We start from the raw sequence: 21,334 nt of genomic DNA on the forward strand, positions 1-21,334 counted from the left end.
TGCAAATCCTCTCCCCACCAGAATGACCACGCCATCCACAAGATGGCTGTGGTGTAGATGCAAGTGTGGCCAAAAGCAGCTGCCCACATGGGACTAAGACCACGGATGGTGCTATGTGACCAGTACTGTGCTCCTAACCAGTAGCCTGAGACTATTCATGAAAATACTCCCACTCCAACTGCTCTCTCAAACTATGCTCTTGTTGCTCGCTCATTTATTCAGCTATGTACTCCTGATTTTAACAAATGTACACTGACTAATCATATGTATCATGCATCTATAATATGCAGACTATTGGGGTCCCTACCTATAGGGCCTTAAAGTATAGCAGAGTAGCTCAGCAGCCACTTACTTCTAAACCCCAATTTACTATTCAGACGTGAAATTATACATTCATTTTGTATTTACTTACAGATGAAGTATAATGGGCTCTAAGTACTATATTTCATCAAACCTAAAACACTACCAATTTTAAGAAGTGCTATTAAGAACTAATGTGAAGAAAATGCTGCCAATTTACTGTAAGATACCATCAATTATAAGACATCCCAATTTTAGGAATGTTATTAATATATTAAAAAATGCGGGTTTACGGCAACAAAATGCCTGCCTTCCCCTATATTTGGAGAAATTACTTTTAATATCCTCAACTAAGTTTTATGGAAAAACAAGTTTGAGGTCAGATAATCAAGTCACCTTCTCATGGCTACACTGATACATTTAGATCAAGGCCATACTGTATTTCTGAAATAAAGATTTGGTTCTTAGATGCAATGACAACAGGTACTAGTTATCAGAAACAGCACTGTTGAGGGTCCCCTTTTCCAAACTACACTTCTAAATATCTTCCCAATTCCCGAAACAGGACTGTACAATTTGGCAAACACGTGGAAAAGGCAGATGACACCTCTAAGTAGAGAAGTAACCTTCTCAACAAACCAGTGAGGTTGCCAAAGAAAAAGAAAAATCAGAACTTCAAAAAAGGAGGCTCAGTGTATCACCCAGCATGCACGTACTAGAAAGGCTGCTGCAGAGTCAGAAGACCTGAGCTCTGGTACCCATTCTGATACTGGTGAGGAAAAACTGGAGTTTATTTCCATATTTGCCAAACAAAGGAACAGGACCAGTCTGGCTGTACGGTTCACTTTTTGGCATCAAAACGCCTTACTTCTGAAGTTAAAAAATACTGGCTCTTGAATGGACATTTTTCCAAAGAATATATACAGATGGAAAACAGGTAACGTGAAGAGGTGTTCAACATCACTAATTGTCTGGGAAACAAACAAATCAAAACCATAGTGAGATTTTGCCTCACCCCTGTTACAGTGGCTATCACCAAAAAGACAAGAAATAATAAGTGTTGATGAGAATCTGGAGAAAGGGAACCCTTGTGTGCCTTTACTAGGAAGGTTATTGGTGCAGACACTATGGAAAACACAATTGAGGCTCCTCACAATATTAAAAACAGAACTGTCATATGACCCAGCAATTCCACTTCCAAGTATTTACCTGAAGGAAACGAAAACCACTAAACTGAAAGGAAGCCCCATATTCACTGCAGTACTGTTTACAATTACCAAGATATGGAAACAACCTAAGTGTCCATCGACAGAAGAGTGGATAAAGAAAACGTGGTCTGTATGTCAATATGCACACAGACACACAGCATGTAATATTATTCAGCCTTAAAAAAGAAAATCTTGCCATTTGTGACAACACACATGGACCTGGGGGGCATTACACAAAGTAAAATAAGTCAGACAGAGAAAGACAAATACCAGATGATCTCACTTACATGCGGAATCTTAAAGAAAAAAGCAGAGACACAAAACCTGAGCTCACAGGTAAACAGACTGGTGGCTGCCAGAGTTGGAAGGTGAAAGGGCAAGTGAGGAAAGGGGGTCAAAAGACACAAATTTCCACTTATAAGTTATGGGTATGTAATGTACAGCATGGTGACTACAGTTGCTAATACTATATTGCACATTTGAAAGTAGCTAAAAAGTTCTCATCACAAGAAACAAAAATGGGAAATTATGCATGGTGATAGACACATATCACAGTAGACAGACACTACAATATATACAAATATCAAAACATTAGGTTGTATACCTAAAACATAATGTTTTATGTTGATTATACCACAATAAAGATTAAAAAAAATACTAGCTCTTGTTCCCTATTTACTTCTCAAAGACCCAATTTATAGGAACTACTGGCTTGTGTTTCAAACAATTTTGCACTACCTTATACTTCTTGAAAGCTTTCACTATTTCAATTTCAAGGGTGCTAATAAAATCCTTAAGCATTCTCATGGGAGAAATCCTTCTTATTTTTCATTTTATTTTCTCGCCACACTTCAACTGAGTTCTTTCTCTCTTTTCCTAAGGACTGTTCTTTTGGTTCAAGAATTTCTAAATATTCTAGGCTGCCCTCAACAGGTCTCTCAGAGGCATCGACAAGCGTCTGGAGTTTTTTCCTAATTCAAATCAACACTGCAACACTTATGACCTTCAGCACAAAGCGTGCATTAAAACTTAAGAGAATAAAGGGGACAAAACTCCACAGTAACTCTAGTTCTACTACCAACCTCAGAGCCTAAATAATTTGATAAAAGTTTTCAAGGTGCTATTGTTGTGGCTGTGATTTTTCTAGTACGAGGAATGTGACATGACAAAAGATGTGGGAGATTCAGAGGTTCCTACCGCTGAAATAACAACCCTGTTATTTGTAACCTCTCTAATATAAAAGATAACCTTGGTTTAGATCTCAGACCTTTAGTGACAAGGTAATCACATGACTAGGATAACTCCAGGCCATGCCAGCAACAGGAAGCTAAACTAGATGACCTCTTAAGGCCTCAGGATCCCGAAGTCTAGGAATAAAGAATAAAGAAGCTCAAGTTCTGTGAGAACAGGATCGTTAAGTATTGCTAAGGGTGGATTCAAGATCTTAATCTTTCAGACACTTTCTTCTTATAGACTCTGCTCCTAAGACAGCAAACCTATCTGAGGCAAGGATTTTTCAGAAACTCAGAAACGCAAGAAAGACATGGGTATAACTAATTCCTTTTTCCTTACTGCCTAAAACATCCTTGATTATCCTTTACATTATGTAATAAAAATCTCCAGAAAACTCTTCCAAAGAAACCCAACTTCTTCCTACTTGCCAAAGTTTGTCCTCAGGTGATCTGGTAGCTAAGTGTAGCAACAGAGTGTACAATCATTGTTGTATACTTTTAAAATGTAATTTTCTCAAGAAATGAATCATCTCATCCAATATTCAGTACCAGCAGCAGAACTAGCAGCAAAGCAGAAAAAAGGGAGATAGAAAAAATTAACTTTGGTTGAGTACCTATTTCATCCAAGGAGCTTTATATAAATTGTTCCCTTTATTCTGCATGGTGAATCCTGGACTTCATCATTTTTAGGATGCACTTTTTTTTTTCAATTTTTCTTTTTTTACATTTCTTAAATCAGGATGAGACTGACAACTAATGGTGTGTCACAATTTTAATTAACAATCATTTCCCACTGTTAGTGGCAGACAAAACAGCAGTACATCTTGCAAGCGACACTTGTCTCAGATTGATTAAAATATGGTAATGATTTCATGGAATGTGAACAGAAACTGAGAAACAGATTTAGAAACACCCCCCAGAGTTATTACCTAGACTGTACAGAACCAGGCAGACTTCAAACTCTGATGTGCTGATTCCAAAGCCTTTTCCTACACAACCTATCTAACAAACACAGAGACTTTGAACATAGTAAGAATTTTCAACAGTCAGCGTTATTAGCAACCTTGGGTGTTTTCAGGAACTGAAGAATTCACACAGCCTGGTGAAGACACTACAACTAAGTTGGTTAAGGTCCTAGCCAACCCTAAGCTTGCAGTTTTCTGGGCTGTGCTGACTCTAAATACATCCTCCTGCAGATTCACCTTACAATCTAAGGAAAGGACAATTTAAAAGTATAGGACCGTCCTGTACAAGGCTCAGCTTGACCCTCCAATTTCCTACCGATTTCTTGCCCGTACTTCTCAACCCACTCACCCTCCCAGAGACTTCATCCTGGGCCACATCACTTCTCACTTTCCTAAACAGCCTGTCCAGATGCCACCCCCATCCCCCACTCATCGCCGGAGGATCAAGGGCGTGCAAGAGCCAGACACCGCGTCTGCAAGGCTCCCAGACCTGAATCCTGGCTGAGTCGCTCTACTTCCCCACTCGCCAGCAGACTAACAGGTCCCCGCCCCACATATCGAGTAAAGCTTCCTCCGTCCCCGGGGGTCCCAAGCTTGGGCCCTCCCCCGAGATCCCGCCCCGAAGGGCCCAGCCGCGGCCTGGACCGCGGCGCCGGGCCAGGTGAGGCGGGGAACTCGCGGAGGCTCGGAGGACAGAGTCCCGGCCGGACTCACAGAGGAAGGCGCGGGACAGGAGGCGGGCGGCGGCGAGGCCGCTGCAGCCAGAGGCCATGGTCGCAGCGGCACGGGCAGCAGCGAGGGCTGCGGTCATCCGCCAATGACACTCCCAGGCCCCCGAGGAAACTGGCGGGGGCCGAGGTGCAAGGAGGAAACGGGTGGCCAGAGAGTTCGCCGGTATGAATTTCCCTACACAGAGGCTTCTTCACGCAACATTGGTCCTCGCAGGTAGAGAAGAAAAAGTCTTCTTAACGGAAAAATGGCCAATAGCTTGGCTTTTCCCCGGAAACGTGGCTTTGGCCCGACAATAATTACAACTGGCAGCTCAGGGGACACCCCACCGATGCCGGTCGGCGCGGGGCGTTGTGGGAAATGTAGTTCAATGGGCGCAGTTTGTGGAAAGTTTGGGTGGGGGCCTGCGGAAAGGGAAGAAAAAGAGAAAAGAGGGAGTCAAAGCCACCGGCACGGTGTCAAAAGGAGTGAGGAAACAGTGAAACGAGGTGCAAAGAGCAATGCAGAACCTTTCCAGGCCCTTTCAAGGCCAAGATACAGACTTCCTTAATTTCCCTATCTACCATATGGAGAGGGTGTCACCCTTGCGAGGACCATCGTTACCAAAGGGAACGATCAATCTGAACTCGTGTAGTGAAGACGAGGATGTGACGAGAAAGACCAAACGCTACCTTCCTGGCACCTAACTTCTTGGAATGTGAAGCTTTTGGTTAAACAGGCTATTATGAAGCCTATAGAGTGCCTCTCCTGGAGATCCCGGAGGACTGAAGTTAAAGATCAAATGAGTGTTAGTCATTCAGTCGAACTAAGTGACTCAGCCGTGTTCGACTCTTTAGGACCCCATGGACTGTAGCCCGCCAGGCTCCCCAAACCATGGGATTCTCCAGGCAAGAATACTGACATTTCCTTCTCCAGCGGATCTTCCCCACCCAGGGATCAAACCCGGGTCTCCGGCGTTGTGGGCAGATTCTTTACCAGCCAATCAGTTCAGTTCAGTCTCTCGGTCGTGTACGACTCTTTGTGACCCCAATGAATTGCAGCACGCCAGTCTTCCCTGTCCATCACCAACTCCCAGAATTTACTCAAACTCATGTCCATCGAATAGGTGATGCCATCCGGCCATCTCATCCTCTGTCCTCCCCTTCTCCTCCTGCCCCCAATCCCTCCTAGCATCAGAGTCTTTTCCAGTGAGTCACCTCTTCGCATGAGATGGCCAAAGTATTGGAGTTTCAGCTTTAGCATCAGTCCATACAATGAACACCCAGGACCGGTCTCCTTTAGGATGGACTGGTTGGATCTCCCTGCAGTACAAGGAACTCTCAAAACTCTCAAGAGTCTTCTCCAACACCACAGCTCAAAAGCATCAATTCTTCGACGCTCAGCTTTCTTCACAGTCCAACTGTCACATCCATACATGACCACTGGAAAAACCATAGCCTTGACTAGACGGACCTTTGTTGGCAAAGTAATGTCTCTGCTTTTGAATATGCTGTCTAGGTTGGTCATAACTTTTCTTCCAAGGAGTAAGCATCTTTTAATTTCATGGCTGCAATCACCATCTGCAGTGATTTTGGAGACCAAAAAATAAAGTCTGCCACTGTTTCCACTGTTTCCCCATCTATTTGCCATGAAGTGATGGAACCGGATGCCATCATCTTCGTTTTCTGAATGTTGAGCTTTAAGCCAACTTTTCACTCTCCTCTTTCACTTTCATCAAGAGGCTTTTTAGTTCCTCTTCACTTTCTGCCATAAGGGTGGTGTCATCTGCATATCTGAGGTTATTGATATTTCTCCCAGCAGTCTTGATGCCAGTTTGTGCTTCCTCCAGCCCAGCGTTTCTCATGATGTACTCTGCATAGAAGTTAAATAAGCAGGGTGACAATATACAGCCTTGATGTACTCCTTTTCCTATTTGGAACCAGTCTGTTGTTCCATGTCCAGTTCTAACTGTTGCTTCGTAACCTGCATACATGTTTCCAAGAGGCAGGTCAGGTGGTCTGGTTTTCCCATCTCTTTCAGAATTTTCCACAGTTTATTGTGATCCACACAGTCAAAGGCTTTGGCATAGTCAATAAAGCAGAAATAGATGTTTTTCTGGAACTCTCTTGCTTTTTCCATGATCCAGTGGATGTTGGTAATTTGATCTCTGGTTCCTCTGCCTTTTCAAAAACCAGCTTGAACATCTGGAAGTTCACAGTTCACGTATTGCTGAAGCCTGGCTTGGAGAATTTTGAGCATTACTTTACTAGCATGTGAGATGAGTGCAATTGTGCGGTAGTTTGAGCATTCTTTGGCGTTGCCTTTCTTGGGATCTGAGCCATTAGGGAAGCTCTAGATCAAATGAGACCGCGCCTTGTTTGAACAAAGCGTTCACTCCTCTGTAAGAGCTTTAGAAGGGACCTCCTAGAGTCTTAGAGTCCAAGGGTTAGCAAGAAATAAAGTAACCCACCTCTCTGCCTTTGACCTTGATTGTTAGTCCTCATCTTTATCATCAATGAAATTATAACCCTAACTTACTTAAGTAATCATCATAATTTACACAGAGATATGTATAAAGGAGGAGTAGGATTACCCATGGAGATTGCCCAGTATTTGCTCTGTGACCCAGATATTACAAGTCCCTGCTTGGATTTGAACCCCAAATTCCTCCCTCATCTAATGGATCATGTCTTTGCTATCATTTAAATATTACCAGTGGTTTCCAGATAGGTCCAGAATAAAGACTCATTTTAAAGAGCAAAGTTTTACATAATAATACTTATATTTTTGTTTCATTTAATTACTAAAATGGATGATGATGATGGAATATATAACTTTGGTATGATTTTAATGAATTTTCATCTCCACAAAGAAAGGGTGGTGTGTGTTTGTTTTTTTTTTTTTTGAAACTGATGTCTCTCCAGCACCTAGAACAATGCCAGGCACAAAGAGAGAACTCATTATTTACTGACTTAACATGTAAGAGAAATACCATTTACATTGTTTATTGAGTTCACCCACAGTGGTTGTTGTTCCTTAAGATATTTCAACCCCTCCTAATAACTGCACCACCACCTCAAGTCCACAGCTCGTTAATAAGAGGCTACTGCACTAGACATGATCTATACCATTTATCTTTGTATGCAGATTGATTTTGGAGTCAGACAGATCTGGATTCAAATTCCAACTCTGCCACTGACTGTATGACCTCTGGGTCTCAGGTTTTCTCACCAAGAAGGGGATGAAACTCCCTAACTCATCATAGGGGTATGAACAGTTAATGTATTAGTATGTAAAGTTTTTAGTACCTTGTAAACCTTCAATAAATGGTAGTTATTAAAAATAGGAACTTTCTTTTTCACGTGGTAGGATAATATTGTGAGGTTTTTACTAATATTAGTAACTGGATGTGGAACAGGACATTTCATTTGGCAACAAGTCATAAGTACCTCCACATTCTAAGGAGGGGAGCCTAGAGGCTACCTCTCTCCTGATTTTAGTAAGAGGTGGCCAAACTTGTCTTTGGATTTTCACTGTCACTGTCCAGCAGCTCCAATAAGCAAAAGACAGGAATTCATTCAGTGAGGGAATTCTTCTGAGTCATGAGTTGTCAGTTTGATGTGTGTTTTGTTTTGTCTTGTTTTTTCCCCACTCCCAGACAAATTAGTGGGAGAGGGCTCCTAAGCAAAAAGACAAAAATATGACATTAAATCCAAGGCAGAAATTCATGCCCCCTTCACATTGCCTTAAAGTAGATCTTGTCAAAGAATGCTCAGGAAAACTTGAGTTTTGTTGAGACGAAGAAGGCAGTGGCACCCCACTCCAGTACTCTTGCCTGGAAAATCCCATGGATGGAGGAACCTGGTGGGCTACAGTCCATGGGGTTGCTAAGAGTCGGACACGACTGAGTGACGTCACTTTCACTTTTCACTTTCATGCACTGGAGAAGGACATGGCAACCCACTCCAGTGTTCTTGCCTGGAGAATCCCAGGGACCGGGGAGCCTGGTGGGCTGCCGTCTATGGGGTCGCACAGAGTCGGACAAGACTGAAGCGACTTAGCAGCAGCAGCAATCTAGAGACTAACGTCTGATGCCTGATTGGATAATTCCAGACAGGGGGCCAGCTGGAGCAGCCCTCATTGACAGGCAGGGAAGTATCTGATGCGGCAAAATGCGTAATAGTCCCATCGGTGAAATGGACGTTAGGAAAGAAAGCTGAGCTTCCCGCTAAGAAGGATCTACAGGAACAAAGAACCTTAGGATAAAAGACCATGGAAGAACCACCCCCCTCCGCACCCCCAGGAGCAAGAGGGAGCAGAGGGAATTACCCGAGTTCAGCCAAAGAGCGTAAAACTCACATCAGGATGCTGTCCAGATGGAATTCCCTAGTCAGGAAAGGAGGAGAGGAGCTACTGAAAAATCCACAAAGAGCCAGAAACCTAGAGCATGTGGACCGTCAGGAGAGAACCACAAACAGCACATTCAAAGAGATTTTATCCAAACTGCGCCCCACCCCTGCAGGCCAAGAGCAAGGGAGTGAAGGGGGGAGGAGTAAATAGAGAAGAAAAGAGAACTTACTCCATCTAGCTGAAGATTGGGGGTCCATAGTTCATGCCAGACCTGAAAGGGGGAGGAAGCTTTGAACGAGGCATACAATTGAAGTTTTAAATTGGATCTAATGGAACATCATTATTCATTTAAAAAATAGGTTATTTATCCCCATGGGTCAAAATTCCAAAAGTACAAAAAATTTGTATAGTGAGAAAACTTCCTTCCACCTGTCTTTCTATCACTTATTTCTTATAACCTCACATGGCAGAAAGAGGGTGAGAGTGCTCTCTGGGGTTCCCACTATGAAGGCACTAACTCCATTTAAGAAGATATCACCCTCATGACCTAATTACCTCCCAAAAGTCCCACCTCCTAAAACATCACATTGGAGTTTGGGGTTTCAACATACAAATTTGAGGGTGATGCAAACAGTCAGAACATTCTATTTAAGCCCAGTTTTGCCCACTTCTTTCTGGGAAAAAAATTACCTCTTAAAGGGAAAAATAGCCGCCTTATCCTTTGTACTAAAAGTACACTTAGGGAGAACTGTGTTGTAAACAAGAGAGGCTAGGTCTTCAGGGCTGATGAGACAGCCTTAACCCTCAGTAGGTATCATTAATCCTTTCATAAAACAATGTTGACGATTGGGAGCTTGTATTCTTGGCCTTGTTTATGGGAGATGGTACGACATAAATCAGAAACACTTAACCTCAGAATAGCTTCAGCTTTTGGAAAATTGGGCAAAGGGCTGGGGGTTATTTTTATCTCAAGTACAGCTACAGAGGCAGAATACTCAGCGCAATTTTGAGAAAGAACCAGCTTAACACCATTGACTGATGTGAGCAGAGGCCGGCTCTTTCCCTCTCCCGTTATGGGAACTGGCACTGCTAGCTTAGCTACCTTTGTCTAAGAATGAGGACAAAGGACTTTCTGACTTAAAGAGCCTTTCTCAAAGCCTATTACACTTCTTTGGGTTATAGCACCTCTGAAGGGGAGGTTTCATCTGCTGCTGCTGCTGCTGCTGCTGCTGCTGCTGCTGCTGCTGCTGCTGCTGCTGCTGCTGCTGCTGCTGCTGCTGCTGCTGCTGCTAAGTCACTTCCTATACACTTACAGAAATGTCAAGAGCTTTGATCTTTCTTTTGGAAGAAATGGCTTCCAAATATAATTTCTTTCCCCCATACTTGAGCCCTATTGCAAATTTGGTCCTCTAGGAAGGAAATTCTGAGTATCCCGTGCAAGAATACTCTAGGGACCAACTCTTGCTAAAGGGAAGAGAGCAAGACTGGGCAGAGAGAGACAGGTCCAGCTGCAGTGCAGGCCCAATGCCAATCTTGGCCAGTGCCCATAAGAATTGCCCTGAACCAGGCAATATGCTGATGATGAAGCTGAAGCTCCAATATTTTGGCCACTTGATGCAAAGAGTGGAAAAGGCCATGATGCTGGAAAAGACTGAGGGCAGGAGGAGAAGGGGACGACAGAGAATGAGATGGTTGGATGGCATCTCCGACTCAATAGACATGAGTTTGAGCAAAGTCTGGGAGATAGTGAAGACAGGGAAGCCTGGCATGCTGCAGTTCAGGGGATTGCAAAGAGTCAGACACAACTTAGCGACTAAACGACAACAAGGCAATATGGGTCATCAACATGCGTGAGCAGCCCTGGGAGGGGCATGATAATGGATCCATGAAATTCTGGAGAGTGTGGTGGTGGCGGGGGAGATAACTGAAGATTCTCTGCCAACAGTGGTCCCCAGGAGGAAGGCAGCATATCCATCAGTGTAGGAGCATATGGGAGACCCATCACAGTATCAACCAGGTGTCCCTTCCAGGAAAAAGTCTGTTGGGAAATCGAGAACCCTTAGCAAAGCCATGAAGAAGACAGCTTTGGGTGTCGCTCCTTTGCACAGTCTGTGACCTCATCCTTCTGAAGTCCAAGTCCTTTCCTTTTTCAAGGTAATCAGTGCTTTCCCATGATGTCCAGTTGGAGCAGTCCATGGTTGGACCAGTCCATGGTTGGACCAGTTATTCTCTCACAAAGTTTCTCATTACCTTGAGAAATGGAACAATGCTATTGGCCCAGTTTAATAGACAGTCCCTCCCAAATTATGCATTCATATATTAACAGTGATTGCCAACATCTTCACAAATAAGTGACTCATAGTGAGAATTTCTGGAATTAGAGCCAGGAGAGCTGCTTTTGCACCCCTCTCTAATCTGTCTAGGATAATTTTCCTTCTTCATCAAGTACAGCTTTAAAAGTTTTCTGTCTTTCTCTCTCTTTTTCTCTCTGTGTGTGTGTGTGTGTGTGTATTCATATATATATATGTGTGTATGTGTGTGTATCTCAAAAATGACAGAATGATCTCTGTTCGTTTTGAAGGCAAACCATTATATCACAGTAATCCAAGTCTATGCCCCAACCAGTAATGCTGAAGAAGCTGAAGTTGAACGGTTCTATGAAGACCTACAAGACCTTTTAGAACTAACACCCAAAAAAGATGCCCTTTTTATTTTAGGGGACTGAAATGCAAAAGTAGGAAGTCAAGAAACACGTGGGGTAACAGGCAAATTTGGCCTTGGAATACGGAATAAAGCAGGGCAAAGGCTAATAGAGTTTTGCCAAGAGATGGCACTGGTCTTAGCAAACATCCTCTTCCAACAACACAAGAGAAGACTCTACACATGGACATCACCAGATGGTCAACACTGAAATCAGATTGATTCTATTCTTTGAAGCCAAAGATGGAGAAGCTCTATACAGTCAGCAAAAACAAGACCGGGAGCTGACTGTGGCTCAGATCATGAACTCCTTATTGCCAAATTCAGACTTAAATTGAAGAAAGTAGGAAAAACCACTAGACCATTCAGGTATGACCTAAATCAAATCCCTTATGATTATACAATGGAAGTGAGAAGTAGATTTAAGGGACTAGATCTGACAGACAGAGTGCCTGATGAACTATGGAATGAGGTTTGTGACATTGCACAGGAGACAGGGATCAAGACCATCCCCATGGAAAAGAAATGCAAAAAAGCAAAATGGCTGTCTGGGGAGGCCTTACAAATAGCTGTGAAAAGAAAAGAAGTGAAAAGCAAAGAAGAAAAGGAAAGATATACCCATTTGAATGCAGAGTTCCAAAGAATAGCAAGGAGACATAAGAAAGCCTTCCTCAGCAATCAATACAAAGAAATAGAGGAAAACAACAGAATGGGAAAGACTAGAGATCTCTTCAAGAAAATTAGAGATATCAAGGGAATATTTTATGCAAAGATGGGCTTGATAAAGGACAGAAATGGTATGGACCTAACAGAAGCAGAAGATATTAAGAAGAGGTGGCCAAAATACACAGAAGAACTATACAAAAAAGATTTTCACAACCAAGATAATCACCATGGTTGATCATTCACCTAGAGCCGGACATCCTGGAATGTGAAGTCAAGTGGGCCTTAGAAAGCATCACTACGAACAAAGCTAGTGGAGGTGATGGAATTCCAGTTGAGCTGCTTCAAATCCTGAAAGATGATGCTGTGAAAGTGCTGCACTCAATATGCCAGCAAATTTGGAAAACTCAGCAGTGGCCACGGGACTGGAAAAGGTCAGTTTTCATTCCAATCCCAAAGAGAGGCAATGCCAAAGAATGCTCAAACTACCACACAATTGCACTCATCTGACATGCTAGTAAAGTAATGCTCAAAATTCTCCAAGCCAGGCTTTAGCAATACATGAACCGTGAACTTCCAGATGTTCAAGCTGGTTTTAGAAAAGGCAGAGGAACTAGAGATCAAATTGCCAACATCCACTGAATCATGGAAAAAGGAAGAGAGTTCCAGAAAAACATCTATTTCTGCTTTATTGACTATGCCAAAGCTTTTGGCTGTGTGGATCACAATAAACTGTGGAAAATTCTGAAAGAGATGGGAATACCAGACCACCTGACCAGTCTCTTGAGAAATCTGTATGCAGGTCAGGAAGCAACAGTTAGAACTGGACATGGAACAACAGACTGGTTCCAAATAGGAAAAGGAGTACATCAAGACTGTATATTGTCACCCTGCTTATTTAACTTCTATGCAGAGTACATCATGAGAAACACTGGGCTGGAGGAAGCACAAGCTGGAATCAAGATTGCCAGGAGAAATATCAATAACCTCAGATATGCAGATGACACCACCCTAATTGCAGAAAGTAAAGAAGAACTATAGAGCCTCTTGATGAAAGTGAAAGAGGAGAGTGAAAAAGTTGGCTTAAAGCTCAACATTCAGAAAACGAAGATCATGGCATCTGGTCCCATCACTTCATGGCAAATAGATGGGGAAACAGTGGTTGACTTTTATTTTTCTGGGCTCCAAAATCACTGCAGATGGTGGTTGCATCCATGAAATTACTTGGACGTAATTACTCCTTGGAAGAAAATTTATGACAACCTAGATAGCATATTAAAAATTAGAGACATTACTTCACCAACAAAGGTCCGTCTAGTCAAGGCTATGGTTTTTCCAGTAGTCATGTATGGATGTGAGAGTTGGACTATGAAGAAAGCTGAGTGCCAAAGAATTGATGCTTTTGAGCTGTGGTGTTGGAGAAGACTCTTGAGAGTCCCTTGTACTGCAGGGAGATCCCACCAGTCCATCCTAAAGGAGACCAGTCCTGGGTGTCCATTGGAAGGACTGATGCTAAAGCTGAAACTCCGGTACTTTGGCCACCTCATTCGAAGAGTTGACTCATTGGAAAAGACTCTGATGCTGGGAGGAATTGTGGGCAGGAGGAGAAGGGGATGACAGAGGATGAAATGGCTGGATGGCGTCACCTACTCTATGGACATGAGTTTGATTAAACTCTGGGAGTTTGTGATGGAGGAGGCCTGGTGTGCTGTGATTCATGGGGTCGCAAAGAGTCAGACATGACTGAGCGACTGAACTGAACTGATGTGTGTGTGTGTGTGTACATATATATATACACATATTAATGTATCTTTATATATGTGTATAGGTATATATTCATATATATCTCTAGGTGTATATATATGTATGTGTGTTTGTTTACTTTTTTATTTTTTGTAGGAGATGAAAATTAAGACACCAGGAAAGAGCAACTTTCCTTGAAACTCTGGAATGTAGCTGAAGAGCTAACATTGTGTCCCACTCTCCAATCTAGTGGACTGCAAAGAAGAGTACCGAGAATTAGTACCGAAAGGAGAGAAAAGCAAGTCTTGAGGCCTATGGAGAGGAAGAGAGACTAGAGAAATCAGGTATGGCCTGAAAGAAGACTCCAAGGGAAAGAGAGTAACCCATGTTCCTGGAAAACAATGGACTCCTCAAAAAGCAACTCCAAGGGCTACCAGATCACGGAGCCTCTGTCTCAGGTCCTTAACTCTTCTGTGTACAGCACTTTCATAGCTTGGGGCTCTGAAAATTGCCTTCTTCATTGAGGCTGTACATATTAGTGAAATAAATGAGGGTATCAGGCTTTGATGAATGGTATCACCTAACAGAAGTTGAAAGGGTCTTTACGGACCCAAGAGGATGCAATTTCATTCTGGGACATTGTCTCATATGGCCACCGGATTGTTATTTTATTCCCTAGAAGGATGAACCTATATTTAGCTTTGCTTCATGTCTCATACAAAGGTAATAAACTCACTTATTATACACTTTACAGATAATTTCTATTTTGAGATTCATTCTTTTCAGTGTCTTCTAAATATCCTCCAAGGTTAAACACATTACTTCTTTAACCAGAAAAAATAATCAGTAGTTTGTGTTTTTATGGATGATCTGTGATCCAGTATGTTAGCTTATAGATTTTTGTCTGCCAGAGATACAAATTGTCTCTTTCCAGCAGGAAAAGTAACTCCAAAGTTTTGAACCCACTTCCCCTCAAGTTTTCTTGCCCTGCTGAGTATTTCCTACTTTTATTATGCCACTTGGGAATCTCTGTGTCTCGGTTGTCTCACTTATAAATAATAATAGTGGTGTTATATGCACCACAGAATTTGCTGCAGCACTGTTTACAGCAACCAGATCACAGAAGCAACTTAAATGTTCATCAGCAGAGGAATGGATAAAGAAGATGTGGTACGTATATACAATGGAACATTACTCAGTCATAGAAAGGAATGAAATTAGGTCATTTGTAGAGATGTGGATACAGCTAGAGACTGTCATGAAGAGTGAAATCAGAAAGAGAAAAACAAATATCACATATTGATGCATATGTGTGAAATCTAGAAAAATGGTATAGATGATCTTATTTGCAAAACAGATACAGAGACACAAATGTAGAGAGCAAACATATGGACACCAAGGGGGATCCGGGAGGGGTGGTAGAATGAATTGAGAGATTGGGATTGATACATATACACTGCTGATACTACATATAAAATAGGCAACTAATAAGAACCTACCATATAGCACAGGGAACTCCACTCAGTGCTCTATGGTGATCTAAATGGGAAGGAAATCCAAAAAGAAGGGATATATGTATGCATACTGTGTGATAGGAGCTAACACAACATTGCAAAGCAACTATACTCCAATAAAAATTAATTTTTTAAAAAAGTAATAGCGTTTTTGTGTGGAGGAAATGAGATACTCCATGTAAAACACTAAGAAAACATTTAGTAAAGGTTGCCCATTATTATCACAGGCTCACAGGCTCATTTAACAGAAAAATCTGGGGGATAGCCTTCAGGCATAACCCAAGTCATGAGGACTTGTCTCGCTCCATACATACATCTTCAGAACTCCAACCAAATCCTTCACTGAGAATACTTCTGTCTTGGTTTCTCTAGAAATCACACTGGGACTAGGTGGTTGGAGAGACTTGCGTGCACTTGAAGGTACAGGTGTCAGTGGAGTAGGCAGAGGTGGGCAGCAGGCATCCCTGATAGAGGCAAAGTCATAGCAGTGAATCTGTGCCCTTGGAATCTGTGTCCTGCCCTCATGGCTCAAGGCCCTAAAGTCTTAAACTGACACAAATATCCCTGCTTACTCCTACTTCGTGATTTGAGCCTGAGACTTTCAAACGCTTAATAACAATTAACATGGTGTCTTTCCTTAAAAATGATTCCCTAAGAGTTTAGCTCCAAGAGACACAGGATGACATGGTAAATAGGAAAGTGACACAATTTAAATTGAAAAAAACAAAATATCCTCTACATGCCCACCCAGTGCCAGTGAAAGGGACAAAGCTCACAATTATATAGAACAGAATACACACGGACCTTACCATCAGACTGCGCAGAGCTCAGATCTCTGTCCCAGCTGTTTTCAAAGGATCCCAGGAGATTTCCTGTACTGTGACATAGGTGGCAATTTCTTTTCCTAAAGAAGAGGAAACCTCCCTCCAACACACACACATACACCTTCACAAATTTAATCTCCAGAGAGTATCCCTCTTGTATGGCTTTCACAAGACATATAATTTTATATAAAACATAGATCACAACACCTGCCTCACAGGGTTATTATAAAGAATGAAAAGACCAACACTCACACAAAGTATTTCATTGCACACCTCCTGGCACATGGAAGATCCTTGATCAATGTTAGTTCACCTTCCCTCTGATCACATGAAAGGTCTTTGATCAATGTCAGGTTACTTTCTCTCTGATTATGTGGAAGGTCCTTGGCTAATGTTAGTTCACCTTCCCTCTGATCCAACTAGCTTATTTTTACGGCATTATTACAGCTGACATTTAAGTACAAATACCTCCAGGTTAAATAGAAGGTTAAAAGTTTTGGATCTTCCTGAAAGTAAAATAAAACCAGGCAGGCACTTTATGTATCAAGGTACTAAATAGCATCACCTCAAGTGAGGAGCTGAGAGCAGATTGTCCTCCTGGAGCCTTAAACCAATCTGGGGGCTCTGACCAGCACAACATTCGCTATCTTGCTCATGACAAGCAGCAACCCCAGATTCACAGTTTGATTTTCTTCAACCACCACTATTCAGGAAGCAGCTTCTCAGGGCAGACTTGACCTCACTTATCAACACCTGGTAGCCATGGTTCTGAATGACACTCTAGGTTTTGCAATCAATGTGTTCTTGATTGTTCGGAGGCAATCATGATGTTCTGAGCACAATTTCCATAGAGGGGACTTGGGAGACCTTCCAAGCCTCCCTGGCTTGCTTTCCTGCCAGCAGGATTCAGGCTCCCAGGAAGAGGCAGTCAAAAACACAGATGTCATACAAGTGGAGATGGCATTGAGGGCAGCACATTTTATTTAACTCCAGGTTTTTATTGAATTTTATTTTATTCTGATAATCAAAAAACTGGGGAAGTTAAACCCCTCTCTTGTTCAAAACCAATACTCTCATAAGAGAAAAGAAAAATGATATGTCCTTGGTTATCTATTTAGATCAAGCATTATCACCCATATCCCTTAACACCAACGTTCAGCAACTGAGTCAGAGCAACAGCTGGAGCCAAAGGGAACCTCAGAGTCACTGGCTTAGTGATGCTTCTGCAGGGTCTAAGCACTCAGTACCTCCCAAGGGAAGCATCTCAGGAATTTGTGTTTTCAAAAAGCTTTCCAGCTGATCCTCAGGTAACCCCAGCATTTGGCATTTGCTTATCCTCTAAATGCCCTTAACATACATGCCAGTCCTACCAGCAGGTATTGAGAATAAACTACTGTTGCAGGCAGTGTTTCACACTATTTAACAGTTGGGAAACAATTAGAAATGAGCTCAGTCATGTTGGGTTGTTCTCTCTGTCTTTATCTGCTCCCTTCACCTTGCCCCCAGGTTGAGAACATACAATCACCTAGCACAATCATGCGGAGAAGACAACAAAATTTTTATTTTTATTAAAAGTTATAGATTTACAGGAAATGTAATGATGATTCAGGAGGTGGAGGATGCCTTGTTATATTGGATGATGGTGAAAGTTCTGCTTCTCATTTGGCCGCCTCTGACACCACCCAGGAAAAAAAGAAGCGTGCTTCATTACTGCTGGGTGGGGGTGGATATTTAGCATCCCACATGGCCTCCACTGATACCCTTGTGAGAGGGTTTTCTTATTAATGAGTAGAGAGGAGAGTGCCAGCTCCCCATAGGTCTTCTGAGGGGAGATGAGACATCTTGAGCAAGGATGGAAGTTGTGGTTACCCACCTGGCCATGGTTGACAGGGGTAGGAGTAAGGTCACGTTTTTCCCATAATGTTTGAATGGAGTAGTGTGGTGTCTTAGTCCATTCAGGCTGCTACCAAAGAATACTATAGACTGGGTGGCTTATAAAGAAGAGAAATGTATTTTTTGCAGTTCTAGAGGCTGGGAAGTCCAAGATCAAGGCCCTGGCAGTTTCAGTATTTGATGTGCATCCAGACTTCCTGATTCACAGACTGAGGTGTCTTCATGTTCAAAAACCTTCAATCACCCTAGGATAAATGCTTGTGAGATACTAAGTTTTAAAAGAAAGATTAAGACTTCCCTGGTGATGCAGTGAATAAGAATCCCCCTGCCCATTCAAAAGAGCAATGAAGACCCAGCACAGCCAAAAATAATAAATAAATAAATTGATTAATTAATTTAAAAATAAAAAAGAAGTTATAACTGTGACTTTATACAATAATATTAACTTTGTGAGACATGCTGGAAAGCATTTTATCTTCTGTTCAGTTCAGTCACTCAGTTGTGTCCAACTGTTTGCAACCCCATGAACACCAGGTCTCCCTATCCGTCACCAACTGCCAGAGTCTACTCAAACCCATGTGCATTGAGTCGGTGATACATCTAACCATCTCATCCTCTGTCGTCCCCTTCTCCTCCTGCCCTCAATCTTTCCCAGCATCAGGGTCTTTTCAAATGAGTCAGCTCTTCACATCAGGTGGCCAAAGTATTGGAGTTTCAGCTTCAACATCAGTCCTTCCAATGAACACTCAGGACTGATTTCCTTTAGGATGGACTGGTGGGATCTCCTTGCAGTCCAAGGGATTCTCAAAAGTCTTCTCCAAGACCACAGTTCAAAAGCATCAATTCTTCGGTGCGCAGCTTTCTTTATAGTCCAATTCTCACATCCATACATGACTATTGGAAAAACCATAGCCTTGACTAGACAGACCTTTTTCGACAAAGTAATGTCTCTGATTTTTAATATGCTGTCTAGTTGGTCTTAACTTTTCTTCCAAGGAGTAAATGTCTTTTAATTTCATGGCTGCGATTACCTCTGCAGTGATCTTGGAGCCCAGAAAAATAAAGTCAACCACTGTTTCCACTGTTTCCCCATCTATTTCCCATGAAATCATGGGACCAGATGCCATGATCTTAGTTTTCTGAATGTTGAGCTTTAAGCCAACTTTTTCACTCTCCTCTTTCACTTTCATCAAGAAGCTTTTTAGTTCCTCTTAACTTTCTGCCATAAAGGTGGTGTCATCTTCATATCTGAGGTTATTAATATTTCTCCTGGCAATCTTGATTCCAGCTTGTGCTTCCTCCAGCCCAGCATTTCTCATGATGTACTCTGCATATAAGTCAAATAATCAGGTTGACAAGATACAGCCTTGACGTACTCCCTTTCCTATGTGGAACCAGTCTGTTGTTCCATGTCCAGTTCTAACTGTTGCTTCCTGACCTGCATACAGGTTTCTCAAGAGGCAGGACAGGTGGTCTGGTAATCCCATCTCTTGCAGAATTTTCCACAGTTTATTGTGATCCACACAGCCAAAGGCTTTGGCATAGTCAATAAAGCAGAAATAGATGTTTTTCTGGAACTCTCTTGCTTTTTCCACGATCCAGCGGATGTTGGTAATTTGATCTCTGGTTCCTCTGCCTTTTCAAAAACCAGCTTGAACATCTGGAAGTTCATTTTATCTTAATGGCTACTAACGCTTAGGCCTCCCAGGTAGTGCTAGTGGTAAACAACACACCTGCCAATGCAGGAGACATAACAGACACTAATTTGATCCCTGGGTGGGGAAGGTCCTCTGGCAGAGGACATGGCAACCCACTCCAGTATTTTTGCCTGGAGAATCCAGTAAACAGAGGAGCCTCGTAGGTTAAAGTCCATAGGGTTGCAAAGAGTCGGACACAGCTTAACACGCCCTCATTGATACTTTTCCCTGAAGTCTTCTGGGACTTCTTCCCAAACTTCTTTTCTGCCTCATTTCCCATTAGAGATATTAGCTTTTTCTACACACATCCTTACACTACTCTTTCTCAAACATAGCTTAACATTTGCCACAATTCTGTATCTTTGCTTTAATTATAAAATATAAGGATTCAATGCCTTGTGGGGCGCCCAGTGGGGAATCAGACTTAAATGGGTCCAAAATAAATTCCCAAAATAAAGTTCCAGGAAAGTATAAAAAGTTATTCAGTCACCACCACCCCCCCCAACCCCATCATCAACTCTTGAGGCTGCTGCCCCTTTCCAGCTTCACTCACCCCTCAGCCTGAAGACTGCCTGCCAATTGGTGCCTTCCACCACCTCAGCCTATGTGTGCTTAGTTGCTCAGTCATGTCTAATTCTTTGTGAGCCCATGGACTGTAGCCCACCAGGCTCCTCTGTCCATGGGATTCTCCAGGCAAGAATACTGGCGTGGGGTCTGAGCCACCAGGGAAGCACTCAGGCTGCCAGCTATTGATTCTGACCTGTTGCCACCCGGATACAACGTGGAGAGGAACTGACGGCAAATGCACGCTGTGATTGCCCAAGGCCTTAATCTGCTTTTCCACTTGGGGCTGGAAAAAGTTAGGAAAGGGAGGTGCCTGGAGTTTGATCAGGAGCTAAGTTATCTTGCCTGCTGGTTAATAGCTAACTGTTTAAGAGTTAACTTTATTGCCCAGGTTTGCATAGCTGTTGGCCTTTCCTGTGGCAAGAAAAGAGGAGCCTACTTTCACTGCAAAGGCAATAGAAGAACAAAATCTGGAACAGACAAAGATGCCCAAGGAAACCTGATCTTTAAGGCTATCTGCAGTGTTCCCTGCACTCAGTGGTTAAGAAGGAACTTAATGATTAGAACCAATAGATCATGTGTTAACTCAACAAATATTGATTCAGGATTGCCTGTGTGTCTGAACCAGCCCAAGTTGTTGAGCAAAGGAAACTTCCTGATACTGAGAGGCCTTCAACTGGGATGTCAGAGAACAGCTAGTCCCCAAGTCTGGCTTTTGGCATCACCCACTTATTTGTGTGTGTATGTGTTCAATCGTGCCTGACATTTTGCAAGTCCATGGACAGTTGTCCATCAGGCTTCTCTGTCCATGGAATTTTCCAGGCAAGAACATGGAGTCAGTTGCCATTTCCTTCTCCCAGAGGTCTTCCTGACCCAGGGATCGAACCCATGACTCTTGCATCTCCTGCATTGGCAAGAAGATTCTTTAGCACTAGCACCACCTGGGAAGCCCCAACATAGGAAAGATTTATTG

General features: G+C 42.6%; 1 protein-coding gene across 1 annotated transcript in view; it reads right to left on the minus strand.

Annotated features, from left to right (window-relative positions):
- SUCLG1 (succinate-CoA ligase GDP/ADP-forming subunit alpha) overlaps positions 1 to 4,770 on the minus strand; it is a 36,587-nt gene extending 31,817 nt beyond the window's left edge. Inside the window, exon 1 of the mRNA XM_069583082.1 lies at positions 4,420 to 4,770. Coding sequence (XP_069439183.1) covers positions 4,420 to 4,516 — 97 coding nt within the window. The 5' untranslated portion in view covers positions 4,517 to 4,770. The remainder of the gene's footprint in view (positions 1 to 4,419) is intronic.
- Between the last annotated feature and the right edge of the window lie 16,564 nt (positions 4,771 to 21,334).

The sequence above is a fragment of the Ovis canadensis genome, chromosome 3, assembly GCF_042477335.2.
Source record: "Ovis canadensis isolate MfBH-ARS-UI-01 breed Bighorn chromosome 3, ARS-UI_OviCan_v2, whole genome shotgun sequence".
NCBI lineage: Eukaryota > Metazoa > Chordata > Mammalia > Artiodactyla > Bovidae > Ovis > Ovis canadensis.